The sequence below is a fragment of the Crocuta crocuta genome, unplaced genomic scaffold (assembly GCF_008692635.1).
Source record: "Crocuta crocuta isolate KB4526 unplaced genomic scaffold, BGI_CrCroc_1.0 scaffold694, whole genome shotgun sequence".
Classification (NCBI taxonomy): domain Eukaryota; kingdom Metazoa; phylum Chordata; class Mammalia; order Carnivora; family Hyaenidae; genus Crocuta; species Crocuta crocuta.
In genome coordinates, this window is record NW_027527933.1 from 1,600,439 (window position 1) to 1,613,095 (window position 12,657).

The 12,657-nt window shown below is 44.1% G+C and overlaps 1 protein-coding gene and 1 long non-coding RNA gene across 6 annotated transcripts in view; one reads left to right on the forward strand and one right to left on the reverse strand.

Annotated features, from left to right (window-relative positions):
* LIPN (lipase family member N) overlaps positions 1 to 11,977 on the reverse strand; it is a 38,128-nt gene extending 26,151 nt beyond the window's left edge. For all 5 annotated transcript variants that reach the window (XR_013332072.1, XM_077751880.1, XM_077751879.1 and 2 more), the window contains exons 1-6: positions 9,648 to 11,977; positions 8,145 to 8,260; positions 7,412 to 7,529; positions 5,212 to 5,410; positions 3,788 to 3,897; positions 1,537 to 1,673 (exon numbers count right to left, since the gene is read on the reverse strand). Coding sequence is in view for 4 of the 5 variants with exons in the window: in XM_077751880.1 (XP_077608006.1) it covers positions 1,537 to 1,673; positions 3,788 to 3,897; positions 5,212 to 5,410; positions 7,412 to 7,529; positions 8,145 to 8,252 (672 nt within the window). In the remaining variant the exon portion in view is untranslated. The remainder of the gene's footprint in view (positions 1 to 1,536; positions 1,674 to 3,787; positions 3,898 to 5,211; positions 5,411 to 7,411; positions 7,530 to 8,144; positions 8,261 to 9,647) is intronic.
* LOC144221425 (uncharacterized) lies at positions 1,309 to 9,312 on the forward strand. Its single transcript, XR_013332073.1, has 3 exons — positions 1,309 to 1,437; positions 7,394 to 7,605; positions 8,456 to 9,312. It is a non-coding gene; the product is annotated as an uncharacterized LOC144221425 (long non-coding RNA).
* Positions 11,978 to 12,657: the final 680 nt, after the last annotated feature.

A 12,657-nucleotide genomic window follows, 5' to 3' on the forward strand; every position in this document is an offset into this window, starting at 1 on the left:
ATCTGTTTTTGCCAAGGAGACCAAGTCATCCGGGAAAAGAAATTGCTTATGAATCCATCTCCATCGAGGGAAGATCGACCAATGTAATTTTAAAGGAGATTGCAGTAAGGATCTTCGACTGCAAAGTCGCTTCTCGGTTGGAAGCTCCTCTATTCTGTCTAACCAGTGACGGCCTATATTTCTTGTTTCTCATTAATTGGCAGGAAAGGCGGAGCCATTTCTCCTTAAGGCCAAATGTTGCTTTGACTGGGAAGGAAAAGCGGGGTTTCCTCTACTACTCATGTGCCCACCATCCTTTTAGCAGGGTCCCAGAGTGGCCAGCTTTTATGCTAGAAAGTCAACTGTGGCGTACCAAAGGGAGGAGGCCCCTGGACAGAAAACGCTTCATGTCACGTGGGGCAGCATGGTTAAAACTTCCAGGGCTTCGGAAATACGCTTGGAGAGCGGACTCTGATGGGAGACTGGGGCTTCTGGGGGGTCACAGATAGGAAATGGCCCACCTATGCAGGCAAAGCAGTACATATGCAAAAATAGTGCATTTAGAGACAGAAGCGTCTACCTCTGAATTTAATTTAACCCCTTGGTTGGCTCAACTCTGCCCAAATGTAGAAAACATCCAAAACAAACTGACGTCAACACCCTTTGCAACAGAACTCAACCACACAAAAGGCAACTTACATCACTTGAGCTTACAATAAACAATACAGTAAAATTACCAGGAAACCAATCATTAAGCACTACGGAAATTCTTCTGTGTTGGCTCACAGATAATATTTCTCCATTCCCACCACCTCACCCTAAACCAGGGTCTCATTTTCTATATAAATTACTGTCAAACCTGAACTGGTCTCCTTGACTTCATTTTGGCCAAAATCCATTTTAGTTGACACCCCAAATTTAAGGGGCGATTTTGGCAAAATACTATGTTTGTTGTGGCAATGACCTTTTTAGAGAATCAAAACGCAAACAGAAAAAAAAAAAACAGCTTTTGATGGATACAGTCCATCCAAAATACTTTTTCAGCCTTTGGAAAATAACCAATAAATGTGTGAATGAACAATTGAGCCGTAGGACATTTAGGTTTGGGACTCTTAACAAACGTCCCCTCTGGGAAAGGTATAGTATTCAGGCTTATCTAACATCTTGAGTTAGATAAGATGTTGATCTTATCTGACATCAAAGTCAGAAACACCAGTGATCATATGTAACTTGAAAACTGTCTTCCATCTGGGCACTGTGAATTCTTTGATCGGCCCAGCGGAACAAGAAAACTTGTGCGTAGACCTTAAACTGACAATAGTGCTCACCCCTGCTAGAAATTCTCACCCCAGCTAGACACTCTGATACACACTCAGGTTTGATGAGAACTGCACATGGAGGTGCAGACGGACACACACACGCATCATGGTCAAAGAATCTGCTTTCTACAGATTTCAGGTAAATTTCCTCCTTTCACTTTGTAATAGATTTAAAAACAATAAGGATCCACAATCAAAGATGGGATCTTCAGGTACATTTTGGTGAAAACGAGCCTACCTTGATTACAGAACTTGGAAGTAGAAAAAAACTGGTAAAAATGCCCGTGGGATATTTGAATGAGACCACCGGACCCAAGGCAAAATTCATTTTGATTCTCTGTGCCAGTGCAGGCATGGTGGAAAAGGCTACAAACCCTAGGAGAACAGGAGACAAGACAATCTTGTAAAAATTGTTAATACTGAGGCAATGTCTGTACTAACAAAAGTAGGCTCTGCTTTGACATGTTATCTTTCTATTGCCACAATCTTGAGGATGCATTGGGAAACTCTTCTGAGTAGTTCTGCAAAAATAATCTGCCTTCGCCCAAGTGTCCATTTTTCTCATATGCTGAACAATTTAACTTGGTGGGGGAGAGTGAGGGATAAGCTGATGGCGCGGCCCCTGCCGAGGTGCCTGGGGACATCCTGGCTCGCAGGCATGGGTTAAGTGCGGGCAATGTTTTCATTTTACCACCAGCTCTGAGATGCCAGGATGAGTCATAGAGTTTCCAGGAGTAAATAATTGGTTCGTGGGAGGTGGACAGATCAGTTCTTTATAGAGTATTATCCAGTTATTCCACAATTTTCTTTCTCACAGTGCAAAGAGATTTCATTATTCCCAGTGCTCAACTGGATGCTTACCAACCTCCAGAATCTTCCTGGGGAGGACCAGCTGTCTCTACCTGCTCTAGTTTTTCTGCAACACCTAGCACCTGTTTCTAGCCCTGTGAGGATGAGGACGGAGGTCCCCCCCACATGGGAAAGTGTGGAGTGTGTGCGTATTTTAGTTCCCTGAGATGCCCTCCTGGGACCCTGCCACTGTGTGTGTGTGTGTGTGTGTGTGTGTGTGTGTGTGTGCGTTCGCGTGTGCGGGTGTGCTTGGGGGCATAGCCATAGCAGAGATTTTTTTTTCCCCCTGAAACTCTTACTGAAACATTGAAACCATGCTGGCCAGGAAAAGAACTGACTTTGTATTAATTGGCTGAGCAATTGATACAAAGACTGAAACTGGTATGCGGATGTGATACTTGTCCCTAGAAGATCTTTGGAGTTGTGTGGAGAGGAGTCTGTCCATGCTCACACTCACTCGTAGTGAGCAGGAGCCCGGGTTGCTAAATACCTTGCCAATAATGGGTCTTTCTCACTAACAATTGCTCTGCTGCAAATGCTCGCTGAAGAATGGCCTGCCCTAAACGCAATGCAGTAAATGCTTGCTAAATGTTCACTAGGATAGTACAATTATTTGCCAGCTAGTGGCAGGTTTGTTTTTTGTTTGTTTTTTGTTTTGTCTTTGTTTCCTATTACATTTTTTATATCCTTTTAGAATATGTCTTGTGATACTCACTGGCTGCTCCAAATGTAAACTACCTGTTAATATAAAGCACCGATAAATATATATCTGCTGTTGATGGTAATGGTGATAAGGAGACTGTGAGATTATTTACTCATTTTTGCATCATTTCATCCCAGCTAAAATATTGCACTTCACATAATCTCTTAAAATTGGAAACTTTAGTGGAAGATCACTAACAAATTGACATTATTAACAGTATGGCTTTCTCTAAATTTTTATGTGGAACTGGATTTTTTTATTTCTTTCTAAAAGATCTAGTAAATCATCAAGAAGTACATTTTCAGAGAGTAGGATCTTGGACTTCTGAAAATTTTTCTACACAGTGTTTACACTGAACTGTGATTCCATAAATATGAACTCACATGCTAAATAGATAAGCCCAGTCGATGTATGCTTTTGTGTTTCAACTAAGACAAAAAAAAGTGATCGTATATTTTCAGTTTGTTCAAATAGAAGTATGACCTCACCCTTTTACTGCTTTTTAAAAATCCCATATGCGTTGTGAGGAAGGTATGATCAATGTGTACTTACCATTCTTGAAGTTTATTTTATGGCATCAGGCTTTACTTTTTCAGCTCAGAGGGGACCTAGAAACGTACTCTTTGGAAATATTTCTATGGATTTGGGGCTCACATAAATTATATCACCGTAACCAATTTGTGGTTGGGACCAGAAATGGAGGAAAGATTTGTCTTACACAGTCTCTGAAATTCAAGTTCACAGCCACTTGGGGCACTAGGATGATATGCCCAGTAGAATTAAGGGCAAGTTCACAACCACTGAGGGCACTAGGGTGACATTTCCGGCACAGGACAGAGAACGAAGGGCAGAATAAGTAGTAGTTAGTCTGTTCCAGTTTAAAGGCAAACTCTTGCAAGGCTCCGACTTTGTAAAACATGGACATTTGTAAACATACCTATTGTAGTGCCAAGTGAGTGTCCAATGAAATACAGCTTCTCCTCACCAGTTTTATTTACAATGAAGTCTACTATTCTTGGGAGATCATATTTGGCCATTTCATCGAAACTGCAAAATAGAACAGGGGCTTATCTATACTACTAAGTGTAAAACACAGAGCACCTGCTCACTTATTTTTTTATACACAGAATTCTGTGCTTTTCACTGGTGTGGTGTGCATTTCATTATTTATCCAGTTATGAGCGGGCTATTGTAGCCTTTGTTGGCTGCATTTATACCTGTTACTTTTACTGGGGCTGAATTCAAGACTTGTGTGTACTGTCTGAAGGTCAGTCTTACCGTTTCTCCCCGTAACCCTCTCCCCTTTCCCAGCTGGTTTGCCTGCCTCTACTTCAAACCCCTCCCCCCTGCTCCCGGGTACTTCCAAGACTCACATCCAGCTTTGGAAACAGAACTGGCTGCAAATCATGACTTTAGCTGAGTAACTTTTGATGAATTACTTACACGCTCTGAGCTTCAGTTTCCTCATCTGGGAAAGGAACATGATGCCAGCGATGTAGCGAGGGTCTTGTAGTAAACAAGCTCCAAGCTCCGGGCCAAGGGCCACAAAATACTATTCTGATGTTCGCCCTGCCCCAAAGCTCCGACAGTGCCAATTTACTCTATCCTTCCTTGATTCTCCCCCTGCCGGTGCTAGTGGATGCTGACCATTTCATTCATGGGTTAGGAATTGCACCCCGTGTTCTGGGAGCAGGCTTGCAAACCAACAGGGAGCTTAGCCTTGTAAAGGGAAGTCTCTTGCAGGCATCCGTCTGGTGCCGGTGGAGGACACTTTCACGAAAAGAAGCAGGCAGCATATGAGATGATTGTTCTCCACTGCCCAGCTCCTACTGGGGCTGTCCTGAAAATGCTATTGAATAGAGTCTCAACCAGAGTTTGTGCAAATAACATAGAGTACTGGTACCCATCATCTCTACAAAACTGACCGACTATCTGGGAGAAAAGACCTGTATTAGTAGCACCAGAATAAATATAGGCATCGCGAGGGCCGGTATTTTGCTTGCTCTTGAGAGCTCAGGGCCCAGAACTGTGCATAGACTAGACACTTGGCAAACATTGGTTGAACGAGTGCGTCCACTGGTCTCAGGAATTTCCTGAGCTGCCCCTTAAGACATACTTATAACGTACAGTATTGGAACGAATTGGATGTTAAAATGATCGTGGTAAAATGACGTGACTTGCTTGTGGGAGAATCCGTGGAAATCAAACTCCCCGCTATTTCTCTGCTTCAAGATGTTAGCAGAAGCTACGAGGAACCATGTGACTCCCAATGTTAGAGATAATTATTAATATCACCCACACTATTATGTTCAAAGAAATGGTCCCCAAGTTTCTTCACGATTTTTCTTAGACTCAGTTTACCTAAAGGCCCAGAATTTTTCTTCAGTCACTGAGAGTGTCTTGTGTCTTCTTGACCAAGTGTTTCCCCGACTGTTTCCCATCCAGACATCGTAACCTGCATCTGCTAGAAGGAATCCAAGGCTGCCATTGGCATAGTTCTCAAGCCAAGAGGCATTGTCTGCAAACAAAGCATGCTGCAGGTATACAACTGGCCGGGGGCCTGGAAGGAGGGAGGAAGAGGGAGAGTAATTTAAAGCAGAGCATCTCAGGAACATGATAGAAACACATACACACATGCCCAGAAGCAAAAACCCAATCAGTATTCACCTTTCCCTTCTGTACAGAGCGTTATAATCACATGACATAAGTTTCTGGAGCTCATACATTCCTGGTGGTGCAACGCTGACAGATGGCCATGCACAAGCTTGTTACAGTCTCATAAAACCCCATAAAGTAGCTACTATTCAAGGATCCTCATTTTCCAGAGGTGGAGACTGAGCTTTAGAAGGTAGTTAGGTGACGTTCCCAAGGGGCCACCCAGTTAACAGGGTGCGGAGCCAGGACTCAAGCCCGCTTCTGTTTCACGCCCGACTGTGTGCTTGTAATGGTGCTCGCTGCTCCATGAATTTACTTTTGCGTATCTCCTGGGTCTGGCTGGCAGAGATGTGAAAGTGATCGTGTTTGATGGAGTCCTGTGTCNTTGTTCTCAGCATTCAAGAGTCAAACACCCCGTTTTCTGATGCCCACTGGGGAGCATTTGAAAACCACAGATACAATACAACCCACTCAACACGCCTCTGACAACCACCAGATTCCTGAGGGAGAAGGTATTCAAGGAGATAAGAAGAACCAGGGTGGAAGGTTCCAAAACGGCACCATCATTCAATGGGTAAGAGCACATGCTCTCTGGAGCCAGGCTGGGTTTGAGTCCCGATTCCATCCCTTGCTGTCTGTGTGACCTCGAGCCTGATATAGAACCTGCTTTGCCTCAGTTTTATCATCTGTAAAATGATAACCATTAATAGTACTGGCCTCATACGGATGCTGAGAGCTTTATCTGATACATATGAATTTAAAGCTTTTAGAATAATACACTCAATAGATGGCTCTTAACTCCAAATCTTCCCCAAATCCTCCTTCCTTAACTAAAACCTTTCCTGGAGATATGCTCTCCTTTTATGCTCCCTAGCCACCTTCCCCCGACCCTCCTTGGACTGGTATTGCCAGATTTAGCAAAAAAAATGAAAACAAAGATTAACAAAAGGCTCAGGATGCCATGTTAATGTGAATTTCAGATAAAGGAAGAAAAACTTTTGTATAAGTACATCGTAAAGTGGAACTTGTACAAGAAACTGATCGGTCATTGATCTGAAACTCAGCTTCCACAGGGCGTCTCCTATTTTATCTGGTAACCCTATCTACGCCCCACTCCCAGTTTGCATTCCAAAACTCTAGAATTACACATTTCTTTCTTAGAGGCAGAGGAGGTCAAACAGCGTGATGTTAGCTGCCTCTGAATGTGACTGGCAGGAGGGCTGGTGCAGACGGAGGTAAATGACTTTGCCCCCCAGCCTCCCCAGATACTTTGCTTACTCTTCTTTCTTCCTCATCTCGAGATCTTCAGCTATGCGTCCTCTGCTTTTGTATGGCTGGCTCTTTATTCTAGAATACCGGCCTTCCTAACACCATGCTCTTTCATGCCACAAAACTTCTGTCCCTCAGACCAAAACATAGGTGAATGTTCCAGTTTTCCTTCCTGGAAAAAAGCTTCAGAAATGTCACGATCATTTAAGTTGNACACACACACACTTTATCCTGCAGAGCAAGGCCTGTTGATCTTTGCAGGGGCAGGAGAGACTTCATGCAACCCAGCCAACTTCCCACAGCCCAGCAAATGTCTTTCCAGCAGCGAGGAAATCCACTTTCCTGGGATGCAGCAATTTTCCTCATGACAGATCAGTAATGAACCAGAGAAATGTACGCTCTGCCTTTGCATTTACATGACTAGCAACCAGCCTGCTCGCCTTCGACAAGATCGGTCTTGCCCTTTGTATTTTTAGCTTCTTGCCTGTCTTCAGAGACCGGGGAAAGAATGAGGCTCCCTGTTGACTATTTAAAGACTAATCCAAGTTTTGACAGACCAGTCATTCTCTTAAAGGAAAACCAGCACTAAATATTAGTCATTTGCCATCCTCTTTCGCAGGAGAAACACATCTCCTACCTGTGCTTCTAGCATCTCCTCGCCCGTGGGGGATTCTATTGATGCTGAGGATGTACCCATCTTGAGTGGTGACTTCATACTCCTCACTGGGGTAGCCATTATAGGTGATGATCTCACTCTGTCCGGTGAAAATACAGGAATTAGCTCAACATCTTCTCCAGAGGTTATCAGAAGAAACTAGAACAAAGCATCTGGTATGTGTTTATTGGGGTGAATGATCTGAAATCTGTAGCCCCAGGTAACTGTAAGATTAATTTACTATGTAAAGTCTTGATAACAAGTAAGCAGACTATTGGTAAATTTGAGGGTGAGTGGTTGGGTGGAGATATTATTTAATATCGACCTATTCTTATGAGAAAACTATGGTCTCAGCCGATTCTCGAGACCCCTCTTAGTTTAAAGATAATAAAACCATAGTCCACTAGAAGGCAATCATATCCCTCATCCAAATGGCTTAAAATATAAACTCTTAATGTTTTAAAAACATAAATTCAAAAGAGGAGGTTGCCTACAAACATGTGTTTGCTTTACATGACTAGAGAGTATTACTTATTCAGCCGAAGGAAAGCATCTGCCTAGCTTGACTCTTAGAGAAATGTTAAAAATCACCTGGGTTTTTTTTTTTTTATCCTTTTTCTTCTCTAAGATTTTTCTGCTATCACAAGACCATTGTTACTCTCACAACCCATGTGTCTGCCTTATTCGATGTCTTTTGGAACTTCCCATGACTTACAATATTCATCCACACTTCAGGATTCGCTTCATTTTCCAAATTAAAGAAGCTACCAGCATTTAAAGTTCCACAGAGCAAACAGGTTGTTGTTAAAAACAGCCACATCATGGGAATGCCTGACATAAGACATTTAATAATCACAGATTAATTTTATACGTCAACGTTGATGAAGAGGTGAGGGAGCAAACACAGAAAGCTACCTCTGAGCCTGTGGATCCATTACTCACATGGGAACTGCTTTGACTTAGTCCAGTTCTTGAAGTAAATTTGATCTAGTAAGGAGGCTTATTTTTTGGTCTTTTTTTACTCAGTTATGTGAAGTCTCTGCTCATCTTCCAGTTGCCGGATACCTGAAGGCACCGAGGACAGGTGTCCAAGCCACAGCAACATGAAAAGTGCTCCTACCCCAACTGGCTTCCCACAAAACAAACAAGAACAATGAGCAGAGAACCTGAGGACCGGTTTCCAGGGACGGGATTATTTCCCTTGTGGACACCCAGAGGGGAAGGCTGCACATTGAAATGTGTCATCGCTTCCTTGGCTTAAAAGCATCTCTTCCTGGACAGCCCGACCTCATCGCGGTGCAGAGGGTCGTCCTGTAAGAGCTGCAGCCCCATGGCGCGAGATGGAGGTCCAGCCTCACCACTCCCAAGATTTCTGACCTTGGGCAACTTATTTAGCAGCTTTGTCTCTTGCTTTCCTTGTGGGCAAAATTAGAATAACAACGTAACCTCCCTTACAGGGTTACAGGAACGATTAAGTGACCTACAGAGCACTAAATACACGTAAGCCCTTTCACTGTTTTTTCTAATCTGAGCAAGAGCCAGAAAGGAACACCGGAGAACTTTTACCGGAACAAATTAATGACTGACGTCTAGAAATTGAGAGCTTCCTTCTGAAGTTAAATAGCTTCCCATGTTTGCTGTCTGGTTGAAGACAATCTTCTATCTGCAAACATTATATAATTTTAAATGTTTTTAAAACTAGTGATGGCCGATGTCTACTGAGTGCTGAGCTTGTGCGGAGAATGGTTCTATATACTTCGTGTATGTTATTTAAATCTGAAAGAGGGGCGCCTGGGTGGCTCAGTCGGTTGGGCGTCTGACTTCGGGACTTCGGCTCAGGTCATGGTCTTGCAGTTTGTGGGTTTGAGCCCTGCGTCAAGCTCCGTGCCGACAGCTCAGAGTCTGGAGCCTGCTTCGGACTCTGTGTCTCCCCTCTCTCTGTCCCTCCCCTGCTCATGCTCTGTCTCTCTCTGTCTCTCAATAATGAACAAAAATGTTAAAAAAATTTTTTTTAAATCTCAAAGAAACTGCATGAGGTAGGTCCTATGATCCTCACTTTATCAATGAAAGAAACCAAGGCTCAGAGAGATTTTAGATCTGCCTAAGGTCACAGAGCCAACAGAGGGAGACCAGGAAGGGCTGTCACCTCCCAGGAGCACCCTCACACCTGAGAACCATTCCCAACTCCCCTCCCAGCTGTGATGGATCTTGATCTTACCTTGTTAAGTGAGCTTCTCCTGCTCCCGAAGGCGCCGTACCGATTAGGAACCCCTGAACTTTTGCATGTGACATCAGGCTGGAGAATGAGATGTAGTTGCAGTGACAGTTAGAAGCTGGAGAGAGGAGAAACAGGAAGCCTATGGAAATGAGGAAATCCTGCCCTGCGACGCCACCCAGGGCGTCTTCCTGACACACCAAATGCCATGATTCGCTTGCAGGTTGGGAAATAGTGGTCTGCATGATTCCAAATAACCAGTTTGACTGAATCCTTCGCGTTTCCATGGAGCGGCTGCCACGGCTGGGAGGGTTCAGCAGCATTTCTGCAAAGTCTTGCATGAAATGGGGAAGCAGGATGTACAGAGGATCCCAGTGGACAACACCAGGCATAACAATGGCTACCTTCTCAATGCCGTAGCATCTCTGTCAGGATCACATGAAGCCATGAGTGTAAAAGCACTGATGTCAACCACGTAGCGGAGAGGGAGGTGATTGATTGTAGCTAAGTCGTGGCGACGACACCATCCTGACTCCAGGCAGAACCTGGCACTAGCATTGTGGCAGAGGAAGCTGACCCACAGGAAACTGACCGTAGTGCGCGCTGACCTCTCACCTCTACTTAAAACAAAGCGGAAGGGCTCCTGGGTGGCTCGGTCAGTTGAGTGTCTGATTCTTGACTTCGGAACAGGTTGCGATCTTATAGTTCGTGAGCACGGTTCCAGCTCTGGGCTGGGCTCGCACTGACATTGCAAAACCTGCTTAGGATTCTCTCTCTCTCTCTCTGCCTCTCCCCCGTTCACTCTCTCTCTCTAAATAAACAAATAAACCTTTGAAAAATTATAACAACAACAACAAAGTAGAAGCAGAGGCCAGAGGAGAAGGCAGGTAATTTAGCTCCACATCCCACCTGAAACACGCGCATCAGTTTCCTGTTCTGCCCTGTGCTCTGTACACCTGCAGGGCCCTGGCAGCGACCGAATCTCTCGGGGACAAGAAGGAGGAAGAAAGCTAAGTCCTACCTAGCACGATCCAGTAATTTCAGTTCGTAGTTTGTACCCATTCTCCAATTCTCTCAAAAACAAAGACATTATTTGGATTTATCCAAGCCTTAAGATCCGTTCCACTGGAATGGGAAATGTCATGCCAATTACACGAATGTAGATTCAACGCAAGCAATCAGCTTGTTAGACTAGGTGGAAGGATTACGGACACACAACCCTCATTCTGCCTTTGAGGAAAGACTCTACCGTTCTTGATGGCCCCATGGCAGAGGCCGGCGGGCTTCCCGGGAAACACTCATATATTTTTTTTAATGTTTTATTCATTTTTGAGAGAGAGATAGAGACAGCGTGAGCAGGGGAGGGTCAGAGAGAGAGAGACACACACACAGAGGCCGAAGACAGGCTCTAGGCTCTGAGCGAGCTCAGAGCCCGATGCGGGGCTCGAACCCATGAATCGTTGAGATCATGACCTGAGCCGAAGTCGGACGCTCAACCGACTGAGCCACCCAGGCGCCCCTCAGAAAAGCGCTTCTAAAAGAACTTCAATGAACTCTGGAGAGTTCTAGGAAGCACAATGTTCATACTCTTAATGCTGATTGGTGGACATGGCTCCATGTGGAAATAGCGTGAGTGGAGTTACACGTCTCAGGCCTTTACAGGCTATAGACCAGCATAAATACAAAATAATAGCCCCTAATCTCTAGAGGCTCAAATGTTCCCTGCTTCCCCCTCCCCCATATTATTAGATGATATTAGAACTGGAACATATTCTTGGATAAAAGGTAGATTGGGGGGCAACCTTTCCGAAGCTCTGTGGTATTTCTGATATCTTGATCCAAAGATCATATCGCAGTCTGGGCAATTTTTTTTTTTAATTTTTAAAAAATGTTTATACATGTAAAAAAATTTTAATGTTTCTCTTTTGAGAGAGAGAGAGACAGAGTGTGAGTGGGGGAGGGGCAGAGAGAGAGGGAGACAGAATCTGAAGCAGGCTCCAGGCTCTGAGCTGTCAGCACAGAGCCCAACGCAGGGCTCCAGCTCATGAGCCATGAGGTCAGGACCTGAGCCAAAGTCGGACACTTATCCGACTGAGCCACCCAGATGCCCCATGAGCAAATTTTTTAATGATGACTCCCAATTCAGGTATCCAGATGACTAAAAGTATGTGGCTGAGCATAGAACATAGTTCCTGGAACATTGGTGTCTATCTGTGAAAATGGTCATTATTTTCCTTCCAATGTTTTCATTCAAAATACATTTGCTATTACAGCGCATCTTTCTTTTTGTGTGTTTGCTTCTTTCTCCCCAAAGGCTGGTTTTTTCATAATATATAAATTTGTATCAAAGGGGGAATAGTTTTCCCTTGAAACCAACTGGAGGTTAAAAATGTTAGGTTGTGGGGTACCTGGGTGGCTTAGTTGGTTAAGCGTCCGACTTTCGCTTAGGTCATGATCTTGCTGTTCGTGGGTTCGAGCCCCGCGTTAGGCTCTGTGTTGCCTGCCAGCTCAGAGCCTGGAGCCTGTTTCAGAGTCTGTGACTCTCTCTCTCTCTGACCCTCCCCTGCTCACGCTGTCTCTCTCTCTCTCCTAGAAATAAATAAAAAAACAAAAAACAAAAAAAAAATTAAAAAAAATGTTAGGTTGTAACTAACAAAATAGAAACAATGAGAATTTTGGAAAAATAAATAATTTGAAATCTTACCCCCCTCTAGACAACTTTTACCCTAGAATAAGAGATTTTGTGTGGGGCGCCTGGGTGGCTCAGTTGGTTAAGCTTCTGACTTTTGGTTTCAGCTCAGGTCATGATCTCATGGTTCATAAATTCGAGCCCCACACAGGACTCTGCACTGACCGTGTGAAACCTGTTTGGGGTTCTCTCTCTCCCCTCTCTGTCCCTACCCCCATTGTTCTCTCGCTCAAAATAAAAAAAAAAAAAACCTTAAAAAATCTTTCAAAAAGACTTTGCATGAACAGGAACACAGAATTTGTTGCTTGCTCACTAGATAATTTA